Source organism: Pelophylax lessonae (genome assembly GCF_965119305.1).
Source record: "Pelophylax lessonae genome assembly, chromosome: 8".
In the NCBI taxonomy this organism is placed as follows: Eukaryota; Metazoa; Chordata; class Amphibia; order Anura; family Ranidae; genus Pelophylax; species Pelophylax lessonae.
Genome location: NC_138775.1, coordinates 143586892 through 143605837, shown reverse-complemented (window position 1 = coordinate 143605837; position 18946 = coordinate 143586892). Strand labels below are relative to the sequence as shown.

The 18946-nt window shown below is 43.8% G+C and overlaps 1 protein-coding gene across 2 annotated transcripts in view; it reads right to left on the bottom strand.

Moving 5' to 3' along the window:
• The window catches only part of KIFAP3 (kinesin associated protein 3), a 161879-nt gene that overhangs the window by 78758 nt on the left and 64175 nt on the right, over positions 1-18946 (bottom strand). For both annotated transcript variants that reach the window (XM_082265121.1, XM_082265122.1), the window contains exon 10: positions 11006-11168. In XM_082265121.1, the coding sequence (XP_082121247.1) occupies positions 11006-11168 (163 nt within the window). The remainder of the gene's footprint in view (positions 1-11005; positions 11169-18946) is intronic.

The following is an 18946-nucleotide window of genomic DNA, read 5'->3' as shown; positions in this document are numbered from 1 at the left end:
TTTTCACCCCCACCCGCAGCAGGCCAGGGGGATCTTTTAGGAAGCAACAGTCCTATCATCCCCAGGAGTGGCCCCACGTCCCCACCAAAACCACTAAGGGATATGGGGGTTGTTGCATTTACTCACCATACCATGGATCGGGTGGGCTCCACTTCCCACAGACCACCTCCCACCCAGGGTGGAGGTGCTGCCAGCTGAGAGGTACGCTGCGACTCAGGGCATTCCAGGTCGTCGCGTCCCAGCGAGACATTCACTTTCAGGATTGTCCTCATCCAAAACCGGGGCTCTGTCGTGGCGAGGCCTAGTGCGGGACTATAACCTGCTCAGGCTCGTAGGCCAGGCTGGGAGACCTTAAGGATCTAGATTATCCAGTATTAAACCTCAGCCGGCTATCGCTTGTAATTCACCAGGAGGATCCCCCTGAACACTAACTAGCAGAAGTGAGTAAAGAAAATAAAACAAAATATTCTTTAAAAGAATAAAAAAACTGAGACTGAAGTCCCAGCAGGAAACCTAGGTCCTACTCCTTCACTAGGCAGAAACAAACTGGAATGCTGGAGCAGGGTGTGTGGGGTTATGCCTATAGGGACAGCCCCCTTAGGCGCGGTAAACCGTTTTTTTCTTGCCTAGTACTACTCCTGTAGAGGGCAGCACAACCCAATGGTATAAGAAGCATAAGAGCTGCGTCTGTCAATGGACAATAGAGAAAATGTGTTTTAAATTTATTTGGGAGAAAAACTTTCCAGACTAGAATCTGATATTCTTTACAGACAGAAGATGAATTGAAATCTTAGTATAAACGGCAAAATCTCTGTGAAATTTTCTCTGCCAGGTGGTGTAAGACTAGCAGACATGAAACAATTCATTTCACCACACCAAAGCTTTCTGAGGTGCTCCTTCTATCATTACACACAACAAGGACACATGGGTGGGGATTTTCAACTGCACTTTTATGTAGTAAATTATGTTCTTACAAATCTGTCTGGTTTTACAAAATAAAAGCTACAATATGAGGCAAATTCATTAAAGTATTTTAAAAATGTATTCACTTTAGCAACTGCTTGGCCACATTAGAAATCCAAATAATCACACTTATTTCATGTGTAATGCAATCTGAAATAACTACCAACTGATGGGCAAGCACAGTGGCTTGGTGGTTAGCAGGTCTACCTTGCAGTACTGGGGTTCTTGATTGGAATCCCAGCCAGAACACAATCTGCATGAAGTTTACATGCTCTCCTTGTGCTTGCGTGGGGTTGTGTGGGTGTGTGTGTTATCCCTTAGGGAACTCGCATTGTAAGGTATTCAAAGGCAGGGACTGACGTGAATGTGCCTAAATTGTTGGCACTATACAAATGCCTGTTATAATTTATTATATAGGAAAAGGAGAAAAAAAATACTTCTTTTTTTGAATTGTTGGTGCCAATTTAAAGCGGAGTTCTGCCCCCCTACAAAAATTAAAAGTCAGCAGCTACACATACTGTACTGACTGACTTTTAACATTAGGACACTTATCTGTCCTAGAGTCCAGCGATGTCAGCACCGTAGCCGATGTTTCCATCAGCTGTCGGGTGCTCCCTCCGCCATTGCCGGTCAGGGAACCCGGCAGTGAACCCTTGCGGCTTCACGGGCGGATCCCTACTGCACATGCATGAAGCGCTCTGAGCATACGGATTGGCTCAGCAGCAGAGGGTAGGAGGAGGGGTCCTCACTTCGCCGTTCCCGAAAGTGGGGAAGGATACCTGTCAAAAACAGGTACCCGTTCCCCCCTCCCCCCTAAAAGGTGCCAAATGTGGCCCGGGGGGGGAGGAAGCAAATGAGCGGAAGTTCCCCTTTCGGGTGGAACCCTGCTTTAAGATTCATTGTGGGAATATCATAATACATAATACAGCTTTGCATTAGAATATCAAGCTATAGGTCAGGGATGCTCAACCTTTTGAAGAGCGAGAGCCACTTAAGTGATTTTTTGTTTTTTTATTTTGAATAGCATAATGAAGATTTTAACCATTTAGGATCATCATTTTCAGTGGAAGCAATCCCCATTGGATGTTTACTTACTATTACATCTTACAGGTGTGGTGCACTTTCAGAAGGCGCATTAAACCCTCAAGATATATTGGAAGTCATCCTCTTCTCTGCTGCTTGCATCGATCTCCAGGCTGCTTGAAAGGATTAGAGGTGGAGTGCACTTAGTTTCAATCTGTCTGGGACAGGAGCTGGAGCTACAGAGGAAGCATTGGCTTATGCGGCTCCTGCTCCCGGCTCACTGCACTCCGATGTTTTGGGAAGGCAGATTGGCAAGCCCAGGTTGCGATCAAAGGGTTGTCGATCCCTGGCATGTGCTTCCCTGGTTTGAGGTTAAGGGCTACATCAGAGGGCTTGGGCCACGGGTTGAGTACCCCTGCTATCGGTCATATTTGTACAAAGCAGCCAACTAGGGTTGACCAAAAAAAGCTATACACTATCCCAACTGTTCTGAACTAAAACCAAACCTGAGTGAAAACAGATGTCATCCAAAAAATGTTAGATAATGGAAGGGACGCAAGAGAACCAAAAATTTGTCTTTTTGCTGATTGATTCTCATGTTAAAGAGGAAGTAAACTTCCTTCTCTTGCTTTTACCTATAGGTAAGCCTATAATAGGGCTTACCTATAGGTAGTGTAAATATCTCCTAAACTGGAAAAGTTTAGGAGATATTTACATTACATGCAGCCAGTGACATCACTTGCGCATGCGCTCTGAAGGAACGGCCGTCAGTGCCGTTCCTACAGAGCCCTGTGCCGTGAACGGCGGCTCGTGCAGGCATACGCGGGAGTAATTTAATCGCGGTTTCGGCCAGTCACAAAGCCGGAGTCCGTGAACCTGAAAGAAAAACGGGATATTCCAAATATCCTGAACCTGAAGATATTGCCGATATTCCAAATATTGCTCATGTAAGGGTAAAATTATGTCAAATAGCATAATTCCATTTAGAAATGTTATTGAATATGCCACTTACATATGTACAAATTAAAGATATAAGCAATGAAGTGATGTCATGACATCACTTCCGGGTACTGGTGACAGATTCAAAAAAATAACAGCATTCAAAATAGCCAAACTTGCCATTTTGAATGCTTTTAAGTGCAGAGGAGGGGTTTGGGGTCTTTCAGATCCCCAGATCCCTCCACAAGAGTACCTGTCAAGTAAAAAAAAAATTAGTTTTAAATGTATGAAAATATCGGCCAATACCGATATGCAATGCCCAAAATATTGGTATCGTTATCGGCAAAGAAAAACCGATATTGGTGCAATTAAGGCTGCAAGTCTTTTTAGGTATGTCTCCACCAGCTTTGTATGTCTAGAGAGTGACATTTTTGCTCATTCCTCTCTGCAAAATAGCTCAAGCTCTGTCAGATTGGAAGGAGAGCATCTGTGAACAGCAATTTTTAAGTCTTGCCATAGATTCCCAATTGGATTTAGGTCTGGACTTTAACTGGGCCATTCTAACACATAAATATGCTTTGCTCTAAACCATTCCACTGTAGCTCTGGCTGTATGTTTAGGGTTGTTGTCCTGCTGGAAGGTGAACCTCTGCCCCAGTCGCTCTAACAGGTTTTCTTCTAAGATCGCCCTGTATTTGGCTCCATCCATCTTCCCATCAACTCTGACCAGCTTCCCTGTTTCTGCTGAAGAAAAGCATCCCCACTGCATGCTGCCACCACATTTCACAGTGGGGATGGTGTGTTCAGGGTGATGTACAGTGTTAGTTTTCTGCCGCACATAGCGTTTTGTTTTTTTTGCCAAAAAGTTTAATTTGGTCTCCTCTTACCAGAGCACCTTCTTCCAAATGTTTGGTGTGTCCCCCACATGGCTTCTCGCATACTGCATATGGGACTTCCTATGTTTTTTTTTTTTTCAACAATAGCTTTATTCTTGTCACTGTTCCATAAAGGCCAGATTTGTGGAGTGCACGACTAATAGTTGTCCTGTGGACAGATTCTACCACCTGAGCTGTGGACCTCTGCAGCTGCTCCAGAGTTACCATGGGCCTCTTTACTGCTTCTCTGATTAATGCTCTCCTTGCCTGGCCTGACAGTTTAGGTGGATGGCCATGTCTTGGTAGGTTTGCAGTTATTCCATACTCTTTCCAGTTGCGATAGATGATAGATTGAACAGTGCTCTGTGAGATGCTCAAAGCTTGGGATATTTTTTTTTATAACCTAACCATGCTTTTAACACACTCTCCACAACTTTATCCCTGACCTGTCTGGTGTTTTCCTTGGCCTTCACGATTCTGTTTGTTCACTAAGGTTCTCTAACAAATCTCTGAGGGCTTTGCAGAGCAGATTAAATTACACACAGGTGGACTCAATTTACTTATTAGGTGACTTCTGAAGGCACTTGGCTCCACTAGATTTTGGTTAGGAGTATCAGAGAGAAGGGGGCTGAATAAAAAAGCATGGCACACTTTTCAGATATTTATTTGTAAAACATACTGAAAACCATTTATCATTTTCCGTCAAATTCACAATTATGTGCCACTTTGTGTTGGTCTATCACACAAAATCCCAATCAAATACATTTATGTTTTTGGTTGTAACATGACAAAATGTAGAAAATTTCCAGTGGTATGAAGGTACTGTAAATAATTTTAAGTCTTACATCTTATACCTTGGGGTACAAGCCTATACTACACATTTTTGCAGTCTTGATACCTCTACATCTGGACAGATACTGGAATATCGCATCTAGATATGATGCCAACTATCTATAGTACATGCTTGTTAAAAAGTTAGTCTGGTTGGGAAAAATTACAAGCCCATCCAGTTCAACCAAAAGAAGGGAAAAATGTATTATATATATATATATATATATATATATATATATATATATATACACACACACACACACACACACACACATAGACAATCCTATATACACAATCCTATACCCACAGTTGATCCAGAAGAAGGCAACAAACCCCTGCAAAGCATAATCCAGTTTACTCAGGGGGAAAGATCCCTTCCTGATCCCCAAAGATGCAATCGGATGTTCCTTTGGTCAACTTTACTGTTAAATATTAGTATACAGGTATATTAAGTGTATCTAAAAAAGAATATAGGCCTTTCTTAAAACAATCTACTGAGCTGGCCAGAATCCCCTTTTGAGGGAGTCCATTCCACATTTTTTTTTACAGCTCTTACTGTGAAGAAGCCTTTCCGTATTTGGAGATGCAATCTCTTTTCCTCTAGACGTAAAGAGTGCCCTTTTGTCCTCTGTGATGACCTTAAAGTGAATAACAACACCAAGTTCTCTATGTGGACCACTTATGTATTTATACATGTTGATCATATCCCCCTTAATCTTCTCTTCTCAAGAGAGAAAAAAAATTCAGTTCAACTAATCGTTCCTCATAGGGGAGCTCCTTCATGCCTCTCCAATATCCTTTTTGTGAACTGGGGCCCAAAATGGAACTGCGTATTTCAGGTGAGGCCTTACTAATGATTTGTACAGGGGCAAGATGATGTCTCTCTCTCTCTCTGCAGTCCATGCCTCTCTTAATACAAGAAAGGCCTTTGCTCGCTTTGGAAACTGCACCTTGGCATTGCATGCTATTATTAAGCCTATAATCTACCAGAACACCCAGCTGTTCTCCTCCTAGTATGTAAGATGTGTGCATGTTTCTAGCCCCCAAGTGCATAGCATTACATTTATTAACATTAAACCTCAGTTGCCAAATAGTTGCCCAATTAAACAGTGCATTGAGGTTGGCTTGTAAGTTGGAAACATCCTGTAAGGACGTTATTCCACTGCATTGCTTGGTGTCAGCTGCAAAGACTGAAATAGTTCTTTTAATCCCAGACCCTATAAAATGTATAAATATATTAAAAAGTAATGGAAACCTTGGGGTACACCATTTTTAACCTTAGACCATTCAGAGTATGTATCATTAACCACCACCATTCTGTCTTTTAGCCAGTTTTCTATTCATTTACAAAATGATTTTTCCAAGCCTATAGACTTTACTTTACACATTAACCGTGTGTGGGGAACTGTGTCAAACGCTTTGGCAAAACCTAAATATAATACGTCCACAGTTACTCCTTTGTCCAAGGATTTGCTCACTGCCTCATGAAAAAAAAAATAGCTTTGTTTGACAACTTCTGTCTTTCATGAATCCATGCTATCTGTTATTTAAAATATTTTTTTCCAGCAAGAATTCATCTTTGTGGTATTTTAATAAACTCTCCAGTATCTTCCCAGCTATAGAAGTTAAAATAACAGGTCTAGTGTTACTTGATAAAGACTTTTTCCCTTCCAGTTTTGAAGAGCAACCCTCATCCTTGGAAAATTTGCTCTCTTAAAGTTAAGTGTTTTTTATCTTTCCTGTATATGTTTGTTGCTTACAGCAATTATTAAATGAAATTGTGTTATGGTCACTGCTATACAGATGTTCTTTTACATGAACATTAATAATAAGCTTAGCAGAATTTGAGATTACCAGGTCCAGCAGAGCACCATTCGGGGCACTAGTCGGGGCCTCGATGAACTGTATCATAAAATTGTCTTGTTATAGGTTTATAATTTTTTTGCCCTTTAACTGTTCCAGCAGTTCCACTACTCAAGTCAATTTCCGGGTAGATAAAACTATCCATTATTATCACCGCCCCAGCTCTTTCTATCTGTGTAAGGAGCGGAGTCTCCACCTCCTCATTAACACTGGGTGGCCTATAACAAACTCCAATGATTAACTTTAAACTTCACACATCCATATGCAGTTCCACCCAAAATGATTCAGCCTCATCACACTCTCCATCAACTAGGTCCTCTTTCACACTCGCTTGCATGAAGAAAACTATGCACCACTTTTAGTTAAACAAAGTTCAGGGAGAACGAACATTGCTTTCTAAACATGAGCTTTCTTGGTCAGGCAGATTAGCCGCTTTAAAAATGATAGAACCCCTACAATTAATTTTATTTTTCCAAGACTTTGCCTATTCTACTAACTCATTTGTATCTTCAATGTCTACAAACCCGTTTGAATTGTTTTGTCTGGCAAGGGAAAAAATTAAGAAGCTCACATCATAGACCAATTAAGCATACAGTGGGTACGGAAAGTATTCAGACCCCCTTAAATTTTTCACTCTTTGTTATATTGCAGCCATTTGCGAAAATCATTTAAGTTCATTCTTCTTCCTCATGAATGTACACATAGCACCCCATACTGACAGAAAAACACAGAATTGTTGACATTGTTGCAGATTTATTAAAAAAGAAAAACTGAAATATCACATGGTCCTAAGTATTCAGATCCTTTGCTGTGACACTCATATATTTAACTCAGGTGCTTTCCATTTCTTCTGATCATTATTGAGATGGTTCTACACCTTCATTTGAGTCCAGCTGTGTTTGATTATACTGATTGGACTTGATTAGGAAAGCCACACACCTGTCTATATAAGACCTTCCAGATCACATTGCCAATGCAAATGTCAGAGCAAATGAGAATCATGAGGTCAAAGGAACTGCCTGAAGAGCTCAGAGACAGAATTGTGGCAAGGCACAGATCTGGCCAAGGTTACAAAAAGATTTCTGCTGCACTTAAGGTTCCTAAGAGCACAGTGGCCTCCATAATCCTCAAATGGAAGACGTTTGGGACAACCAGAACCCTTCCTAGAGCTGGCCGTCCGGCCAAACTGAGCTATTGGTGAGAGAGGTAAAGAAGAACCCAAAGATCACTGTGGCTGAGCTCCAGAGATGCAGTCAGGAGATGGGAGAAAGTTGTAGAAAGTCAACCATCACTGCAGCCCTCCACCAGTCGGGGCTTTATGGCAGAGTGGCCCGACGGAAGCCTCTCCACAGTGTAAGACACATGAAAGCCCGCATGGAGTTTGCTAAAAAACACCTGAAGGACTCCAAGATGGTGAGAAATAAGATTCTCTGGTCTGATGAGACCAAAATAGAACTTTTTGGCCTTAATTCTAAGCGGTATGTGTGGAGAAAACCAGGCACTGCTCATCACCTGTCCAATACAGTCCCAACAGTGAAGCATGGTGGTGGCAGCATCATGCTGTGGGGGTGTTTTTTAGCTGCAGGGACAGGACGACTGGTTGCAATCGAGGGAAAGATGAATGCGGCCAAGTACAGGGATATCCTGGACAAAAACCTTCTCCAGAGTGCTCTGGACCTCAGACTGGGCCGAAGGTTTACCTTCGAACAAGACAATGACCCTAAGCATACAGCTAAAATAACGAAGGAGTGGCTTCACAACAACTCCGTGACTGTTCTTGAATGGCCCAGCCAGAGCCCTAACTTAAACCCAATTGAGCATCTCTAGAGAGACCTAAAAATGGCTGTCCACCAACGTTTACCATCCAACCTGACAGAACTGGAGAGGATCTGCAAGGAGGAATGGCAGAGGATCCCCAAATCCAGGTGTGAAAGACTTGTTGCATCTTTCCCAAAAAGACTCCTGGCTGTATTAGATCAAAAGGGGGCTTCTACTAAATACTGAGCAAAGGGTCTGAATACTTAGGACCATGTGATATTTCAGTTTTTCTTTTTTAATAAATCTGCAACAATGTCAACAATTCTGTGTTTTTCTGTCAGTATGGGGTGCTATGTGTACATTCATGAGGAAGAAGAATGAACTTAAATGATTTTAGGAAATGGCTGCAATATAACAAAGAGTGAAAAATTTAAGGGGGTCTGAATACTTTCCGTACCCACTGTAGACTGGCTACTGGGGTAGACTAGTGGATATTCACAATTTTTATTTTGTTACAGTGTTATCCCAAATAAAAAATGGTTTTGACAATACCCAATGTCTCTTTAGGGTGAGATAGAGAGATGTTTAAGTCTTGGAAAAGACCTGTACACTATATGGTTGCTCAGTTGTACAGAGCAAACTCATCTTACTCCCCAAACACATAAGCCTTGGTGAGAGTCTGGCAGACCCTGCAAACCTTATCTTCTTTAGGAGAGAGACTCATCTCTCTTCTGATACCCATTTCTTTATCCCAGATTGATCATTACACTTCTGGGTTTCCATTGGCATTCAATATGTCGGTGAACTTCAATGGAAATGGAAATCTCAAATCTTTTACCAATCTCCAAAGGAAATATCACTTACCCAATTCAGAATTCTACCGATCTATCCAGGTATCTCACGATTTCAAAATTAACCCAAACAGTGCAGTCAAATTACATTGAAAAGCATGGTAATATTTGGTAATAATAACTTAATGAGGATGTTAAACTGCAAGGCATTACTTTGTTTTTATAATTTACTCTGGGATAAAGCTACTTTGGGGAAACCATCTGCTTTTGACAAGAGGGAAAGAGATTTAGGCTCTTAATATACTATATCTAAATGGTCCACAGCTCTTCAAGCAACTTATAATGCTACTGCGGATGCTATTCTGTGGAAACTTTCACAGAAAGTCACATTGAGGTAGTATTTACCATCTTTTAATATCTCTAAATACAATATTTCCATCCCTCAAGACTGCTGGAGAGGGTATGTGACTGGCTTTGGTAGAAAGATCTTTCATTAGCTCTCAGAAGTAACTGCAATTTCGAAGCGAGCAAGCCACTGTGATCAGTGTGCAGGAGGAGCGCTGCTCAGGCACAGGACCTAGAAGATCACAGCTATCACTGTTTCAATGCCGACTACAGCTTGGACCTTAGTTTGCACCATTCATCCATGTTTTTGGATTGCTCTGGAGTTGGGAGAAGGCGGTGACCCGGCCTAACCATTGTCCCTGCCGCTGCCGATTCATGAAGTAATCTGATAATACACACGCTTTTGACCACTCTATAATCTGAGGGTCAAATGCTTCCGGTAAGCAGCCCCTCTGTCTAGAGCACCATGGTGAAGTGTTTCCTTTAACCATCACTCTACCTGGCATGGGATCTTTCCTATCTCTTTATGGAGTCCTCTAGGTGGATTTATTACCATCTGCATTGGGATGGACTGCACAATTGAGTTACTGTCATTTGTCTCTGGTGCTGCACCCCTTTGTTGTTTTACTGCACTTTCGATAACAATATCTTTAGGTTTAGCAATATTGAACTTAGGCATTGATACCCTGTCCCTGCAAAACTATTGTAACCCATATCCTTCTGGCAGCGAGATAAAGATCACACTGCTGGAAATCTGACCGGTTTCCCTGCCTCTCTGAAATGCTTAATATTGTCCAATCATATTGTTCTTTTGAATTCATGTTAAACTGGTCATATATAGGTAGAATATAGAAAGACATTTCTTAGGGAAAAGGGGTTCTAGGAAAGCTTGATTGTTGTTCTAATCATTAGTGGGTCAAATCAACATTAGTTTATGAATACATTGACAAGAAACTTCAAAGGAGTAGGATGGAAAATTTATAACAGTGTACGTGGTTTTTGTTTGGGAAAGTCCATTCATTCCAAAATGAAATGTTAAAAGCAAATGATAACTTTCAATCGTTAAATTAATGGTCTAAGAATTTTTGTACGATTTTTCCTAAGACTTTTTCTAGGAATTTTAGTTTGAAATTCTATCTATCTACTGGCAGCTTTAGCCTATAGCTAGGGGAATAATGCACAAAAAGCAGAATTGCAGCACCCATGGATAAGTTGGTACACTATCAGATGTGCACTATATTACCCATATTCCAGTATGGTGAACTCTGGCCCTTCATATGTTAACTTTCACAGGTGTTTCTTTATTAGATGCTGTGGTATACAAAATATAAAATATTAGGCTACGCATTTTCGATTATCTGTAATCTGGCTCCCAGTTTCTTGTTTATTGTTTCTATCCAAGTCTAGATTTCTTATTTCCTTATACATGTAGTTCTGGATGACTGTGATAATTTTGTACTTGGCAATGACCTATGACATCATATATGCTTTTTACCTGCTTCTGTACAATAGATTTTGTAAAATGGGGAATTATTTGCCTATTCTTTTTAATGGACTATTCAATAAAAATGTATTGGAAAGAAAAAAAAAAAAAACACAAAAAAAAAAAAAAACATACCTAGAAGAACAGTAAGTTTGGGAAGAAGTCCAGCCTGCACCATCTTGTTTCTCAGGCCAGTGTCAAAGGATAGGTTCAGAAGAAGTCTTAATGTTATGTTCAGCAAATCTTCATGCTCACATGGCACCATTTTCGATAGTTTTTCAATAATATCCATTTCGGCCTAAGATAAGAAAAAAGAAAGAAATATTAAAAAAGAAAAAAAAAAAAAAAAAAAAAAAAAACACACCCCTAACTTATTGGACTGACCTTCCAAAAAAAAAAAAAAAAAAAAAACTGCACTTTACATCTTTCAGCCTGCTAATGCCAATTGGAAATATTTACTCCGTACATCATAACTTGAGAAGCAAACTGGACAGAGTGATACTGATTCCATGTGATTAGTGGTGTAACTATAGCTATAGCAGTTGACAACAGCTGCTTTGGAGCCTGAGGGTGGGAGGCTTTGTGCCAGATAAAAAATAACAGGTCAAGTACTGTATCATTAGGATGTGGAAACGTTGGCCTTGACCCTGACTCCCTGTTAAGTTTCCAATCAGGAACAACTGACATCTGATGCACAGGAGGAGTCTTTAGGATTGTTGTTAGTCACAGATACCTCTTGCTTTCTGGGTGTCATAAACATTATTTGTTTAGCTGTTGTAGTAGTATTGATTCATTGATCTCAGAACATTTGCTGCACCCCCTGGATAGTACTGTTAAAACGATAGGTGTTTTTATGGAGATAATATTTTACATTACTATGGGACCCAAGAGAATCCCTGCCCAAAACACACATCTTATCAGTGAGTTCAGAAAATTTTCTGGTTTAAACATCAATTGGACAAAATCCAGGCTGCTTCCAAAAGACCAATTTTCCTTCACAGCTAAACAATTCTCCACCCCTTTACAAAGGGTCAGCACTTTTATTTATTAAGTTATTAACATTTCTAAAGATCAACAGCAGATTATTTACCTATTTGCCTAAATGTGGAACCCCTGATCACTCTGGTAGGACCAAGGCTTCTTCTAGGCGTGAAGGGTAGGGTGGGGTGTTCATTCGTAGTTTATTGAGAACTATAGCGCCATGGTAGTTCATTAAGAACTACATGTTGACAGCTGCAAAGGATGTCGAGGTTTGTAGCTCATTCACACAAAAACCTGTGTGAATGAATGACGCAGCTGTGTGGGCGGAGCTCCTCGTACTGAAAATTGCACAGTGGCTGCAGCATTGGGAACGTTACATGTTCGACCCTAAAAATGGGTTACCGAAGGTGAGCTTTTTCTTTAACTAAAACTGAGAAGACTGACAAGATAGCGGAGATCTGTAGTTTTGCAAAAAAAACAAGAGAGTTTAAAGAATAGGTTCACCTTTCGTAACATTTTACTTGTTACACCTATATTCAGGGTGTAACATGTCAAGAACACACCAGCCCCTGCACATCCCCTATCCCCGCTGTGACAGCTAGTAGGGTCCTCTCTCCCCGCTAGCTGTCACAATTAAAAAGAAAAAAACCATGGATGAACCCGGTCACGTCTCTGATTGACAGGACACTGTGCATGGAAAACTACAAGGCCTGGCAGCCTTTGTGGCTGTCGGCTTGTAGTTTTCAATGAGCTACCATGGCGCTGTGGAGCACTGTGGAGCGCTGTGGAGCTCATTCATGCTAGCTGTCATATTGTATCTGCTTACCTGTATGGGATGTGCAGGGAAGCAGATACACTGGCAGATCTGCTGGAGACCTGCATGGCACCAGCGATCTGCTAATCGCTGGTGCAATGCTTTACAGGCTCAAAAAAAAAAAAAAAAACTGCCTGGCTGCTTAAAAATGTGCATTTCCAAAAAGTGAACTTATCCTTTGAAGTGACTAGCCTCTTGTGATACACAGAGATGGAAGCACAAGTTGTACCTGTTTATCTGCAGCCTTCTCTTTTCTACAAGGGAGTGGGGATCTGATGTTACACACTGCACAGCATAGTGAGGAGAGCCCTGTCTAATCTGAGACCTGATTGGAAGGTATTGACCCTCCCCCACCCACACACTCCCAGAGGGAAATATAAACAGCTGAAACTATCAACCATCTGCTGTGTGCTGGAAGGGAGCAGGGCCATCTCACAAGCTTGTCTGGTGTGGACAGAATCTATTATAAATTACTTATGTAGATAGCAGAGAAAGGAGACAGCAGAGAAAAAATGGATTTTTGTAAGAACTTACCGTAAAATCCTTTTCTCTTAAGCTCATTGACAGACGTAGTCTTCTTGATTCTCAAGAGCTGGGTTATGTTGTCTCCGCAGGAGTAGGACTAGGCAGAATGACAAAACGTTCTGGCTCCACCCTAGGGGCAGTCCCTGAGGGTATATCCTCCCTCTCTCTGCTACAGGGAATCAGTTCTGTTTAAAGCAGTACAGAGAATTTAACCCAACCCAACTCAATGATAGAGGGGCGGGTACTACGTCTGTCAATGAGCTTAAGAGAAAAGGATTTTACGGTAAGTTCTTACAAAAATCCATTTTTCTCTATCGCTCATTGACAGACGTAGTCTTCTTGATTCTCAAGAGCTGGGACATCCAGAAGCAGTGCCACAAATGAGGGGTGGGATTGACAAAATCAAATCCAATCTAGAAGGCCCAACCGGTGCCAAACTAGAAGTTTTAAAGGCTCATTATAAACAAAGAATGAGGCTAAAGAAAAAATTTTCCAACGGAAAAAAACCCTCGAGGTAGACCACTGGTCTCCTCAAATTGCGGCCTGCAAAACCTTGCGGCCAAATGAGGCATCAGACGATGCCATTACATCAACTTTATAATGTTTAGAGAAGGTATGCACCGACGACCAGGTAGCCGCCTTGCACACCTGGACCACTGACGCCTGATGGCGAAAGGCCCATGACGCACTAAGTGCCCGAGTGGAGTGCGCCTTAACAGGGAACGGGGGCTCCCGACCCTTAATAGAATAAGCCTGCACTACCGTCTGTCTGATCCATCTGGAAATGGTCGTGGCAGATGCAGGCAACCCCTTTTTGGGTCCATCTGGGATCACAAAAAGTGAATCCGTCTTGCGAAACGAGTCTGTCGTTTTCAAGTATACCCTGATCGCCCGGACCACATCCAAGGAGTGCAAAGCAAATTCCCGAGGATGACTGGGCTTAGGACACAGGGAAGGTAATACAATTTCTTCATTCAGATGAAATTCTGAAACCACTTTTGGTAGGAAGGATGGATTCGGACGAAGAACCACCTTATCTCTATGAACCACCAGATATGGTGAACGACAAGATAATGCGGCCAGTTCTGACACCCTGCGTGCAGAAGTAATAGCCACCAAGAAGGCCACCTTCTGGGACAACGTGGGTAGAGGAATCTCCCTAATATCTTCAAAGGGAGGTTTCTGAAGAACCGACAACACTAAATTAAGATCCCAGGGGGGTAACGGCGCGTGCACTGGCGGAGTCAGATGTCGCACCCCCTGGATGAAATTCCGCACCAAGGAATGAGTAGCCAAAGGCTTCTGAAAGAAGATGGCTAATGCTGAGACCTGACCCTTGATAGTACTCAAGGCCAGTTTCTGCTCAACCCCTTGTTGCAGAAAAGCCAATATTCGACTAATCGAATAAGACCGAGGACGGAACCCCAAAGGTTCACACCATGCAATGTAGGACTTCCATGTGCGATGATAAATCTTTCTGGAAGTCGCTTTCCTTGCTTCAACTAGAGTAGGAATAACTGAAGCTGACAAACCTTTGTCCTTCAGCACCTGGGTCTCAATAGCCAGGCCGTTAAAGCCAGCGATCGTAAAGCAGGATGGAAGATCGGTCCCTGAGACAGTAGATCCTCCCTGAGAGGAAGTCTCCACGGGACGTCCGCCACCAGTCTGACCATGTCGGCGTACCAAGCTCGACGAGGCCAGTCCGGAGCTACCAGGATTACTGGGATTCCTTTCTCCTCTACCCTGCGAAGAAGTCTTGGCAGTAACGCGAGAGGAGGGAAGGCATACATTAGCTGGTATTGCCCCCACGGGGCGATCAGTGCGTCTGCGGTTTCTGCTAGAGGATCGCGGGAGCGAGCCACGAATCTCTGAACTTTCCTGTTGAATCGTGATGCCAACAGATCCACATCCGGGGTGCCCCACCGTAGGCACAACTGGTGGAAAACGTCTGGATGGAGGGACCATTCCCCCTGATCCAGGGTCTGACGGCTGAGATAATCTGCCTGCCAATTCTCCACCCCCGGAATGAACACCGCAGAGATTGCTGGAACAAATCGTTCCGCCCAGCGAAGAATGCAAGCCACTTCTTTGGCCGCTCGGACACTCTTGGTGCCCCCCTGATGATTGACATAAGCCACGGCCGTGGCATTGTCCGACTGGATCCGAACCGGGCTGCCCTGGAGCTGCTCGGTCCAGTGAATCAGACAAAGTCTGATCGCTCTCAGTTCCAATACATTTATCGGTAACCTGGATTCTTCCGGGGACCAAAGTCCCTGGACAGATAACTGACCAAGAATTCCTCCCTATCCGGATAGACTGGCATCCGTGGTCACTATCGTCCAATATATTGGCAGAAATGACTTTCCCTGGCTGAGCATTGGAGACCGAAGCCACCAAACCAGAGACTCTCTGGTCTGTTTGCTCAATCGTATCTGATTGTCCAGGGATTCCGGATTCCGATTCCATCTGAGAAGAATCTCTTGCTGAAGAATTCGGGTATGGGACTGGGCAAATGGGACTGCTTCGAATGAAGCCACCATCAACCCCAGAACCCTCATGCACGTCCGAAGGGAAGACCAGCTGTTGGACAGTAACAACTGGACTGCTGATTGAATCTTTCGAAGTTTCCCTACCGGAAGGAAAACTCTCGTCCTGACTGTGTCTAGAATTAGACCCAGATATTCGAGCCTCTGGGTGGGAACCAGAAATGACTTTTGCTGGTTCACCAGCCACCCGAATTCCTGTAAAGAAATCATAGTAATTTCTATGTTTTGTAGCAAGGTCTGAGGAGACTCTGCATGAAGCAGAAGATCGTCTAGATAACCTAGAATCGATATACCTCTTTGGCGCAGAAGTGCCAACATTGGGGCCAACACCTTTGTGAAGACCCGCGGAGCCGTGGCGAGACCGAAAGGTAACGCCACAAACTGATAGTGGTTCTCCTCTACGGAAAAGCGTAGAAAACGCTGATGTCCTGCGAAAATGGGAACGTGAAGATAGGCGTCCTTGATGTCTATGGACGCCAGGACATCCCCTGGATGCAGGAAGGCTGCTACCGTGCGAATGGACTCCATTCTGAATCTTCTTATGTTGACGAAAGAATTGAGTGCTCTTAAGTCCAGAATTGGACGCACTTTGCCCTCTTTCCTGGGTATTGTAAACAGGTTTGAATAAAACCCTTGAAACCGTTCTGTCCAAGGAACATGGACTACCACTCCTTGTTGTAGTAAATCTGTGACTGCTCTCCGCAGATCTTCTAAACGATCTGCGGATAGACGGATATTGGAAGGGAAGAATCGCGCCGGTGGGAGAGATCGAAACTCGATCTTGTACCCTGACCTTATGACTTCGCAAACCCATTTGTCCGGGATTCTGGAAAGCCATGGATCCGGGAACCGGCGAAGACGTCCCCCCACCCCAGTTATGGGTGGGGGCGCACCTTCAGGCTTTGGATGGTTTATCTTCAGGTCTGGAGGGGGCGGGCTTTTGCTTGCCCGACCAACGACCCCTGACGCCTCCTGTAGGAGCTTTGGAGGACTTAGTTTTTTCACCCGCTGGACGAAAAAACCTCTTGTGAGCAGAAAAAGAAGGCCCTCGTCTTTGACGAGTTCCTCTACCTTTAAAATTTTGCGGTAAAAAGGTGCTTTTTCCACCGGTGAGATCCTTAATGATCTCATCTAAGTTGGCTCCAAATAGACGCTCTCCTGAAAAGGGGATATTAGCCAATGCTTTTTTGGAACCTTGGTCGGCTAACCAACCTTTTAGCCACAGTGTACGCCTGAGAACCACTGCTCAGACTGATGCTCGCGCCATTAATGGAGTGGCGTCTAACGCCGCATCACATACAAACTGTAACCCCTGTATCATTTGTTCCAACAAATCTGATACCGCCTGAGGGACTTCTTCTAAGTCCCGGCGTAACCACTTGGTCCATTCAGTTACAGCCTGCGAAACCAGACCAATAGCAATTATTGGTCTGAAAGCTGATCCAATCAAGGAAAACATGGTGCGAGACATAGCTTCTATCTTGCGATCCACTGGATCTTTAAAAGACGGAGCGTCTTCTAAAGGAATAACCGTGGCTTTATTCAATCTAGCAATCGGTGAATCCACCACAGGTGGTTCTGTCCATTTCTTAATAAGGGTTTCCTCAAACGGATAACGCCTGTCAATGCGTTTAGAAATATTAAAAGTGCGTTTTGGCAGACGCCATTCTTCTTCGATTGGATTGCCAAAACATTTGGGCAATGGAAAAACCTTCGCCACTTTGATGCGCTTTTTAGTCCCAAAAGGGATCTCAGTTTCAGCTATTTCTGATGGAATACCCTGTAACCTTAAAGTCTCTTGAACAGATACAATGAGTGCGTTTACCAACGCTTCCTCTCGGGCTATGGCGGATGCCGAAACATCCTCCTCACTGTCTGAAGAGACAGGACCCGAGACACCAATACCAGATGAAGTACCTGCAACTGCAGAAATAGGCTCAGAGTCTGAATCCGAAGTTTCAGATAATAAGGGGTTAGGCGGGGGTCGCTTTCTTGCGCCCTGTCCCTGACAAGCCACTTCCACCCGGGACACAAAAGTTTCCATAATAGCTGACAAAGATTCAATTGTCAATGGGGTGCTGGAGGATCCCGCAGACCCCTCGAGGGGATCTGGAGGAGATACATGAGTGGCAGGGTCCATGTTAATACAGGACACCCTTTGCTGGGACTCCGCCAGCAAAAACAAAAAAACTTTTTCTTTTTTTTTTTTTTTTTTGTGTGTCTCCCCCTAGCGCAATAGCGCCCCTCAGAGTACCTGCTTCTCGATCCCAGAGAGAGAGAGAGGGACCCCCAAGGCTCACCAACCGATGCAGTGCAGTTCCCAACAAACTGCAGTCAGCGTCTGTCTTACACAGACTGGAAGGAGCGGTTTGCTTTTTCCCGGGCAGAAGGCGTGGCTCCGCCCCCTGTGTACGCCTTCCGGCTTTCCCAGCCCTCCACGAGGTAGCTGGGCTCACAAAACATGGCCGCCCCCATAGAAGAGACATAAGACTCCAAAAACATGGCGGCCGGCGTGACCTGAGGACATACATGCATTCGGTCTACGGCAAAATGGCGGCGGACCGCCGATATCGTCTTCCCAGCACATCCACCTGCACTCTGCTAAGAGGTGACATATGGATCTACAGAGATACACTGCACATAAGGTAGGATTATACCTCCTATGTCTGCTGTAATGTTACAGTCTGCTGGGTAGAGTGTTAGCTCTTGAACCAAGTCCACTTCCCACAAACACATGCTGTATTACAAGGGGGACTTGTAAGTATCAGATATATACTGACCATATATGGAGGGGCCCATAATATATACTGCCTCATAATGAGGAAAAAAGGGAACGTTTACTCACCATACCGAACCGACAGGCACCCTCTCTTCACAATACCCTCTCCACCGGGGTGGGGGTTTGTGGACGCCTCGACTCTCTGGTATCTGGCGTCCAAGCGAGCTTTTAACTCGCAAAGTCAGTCCCTTTGCTGGGACTCCGTCGCGGCCGACTCAGCGCACTGGTCTGCACGCGCTTTTAGGCAGAAACCGGGGTGACCACTGGATCTCAACATCCAGCCCGTCGCCCGGCCCCGCATACTTACTTGAATATGTCGCGGCCGACCAAGCGCAATGCCATGGTCTGCGCGCGCTCGTAGGCCGGCTGGGGTGACCACAAGTGTCGCCCAGTCCGGCATTTTTGCTTGAAGATCTCACAGGAAAAACACA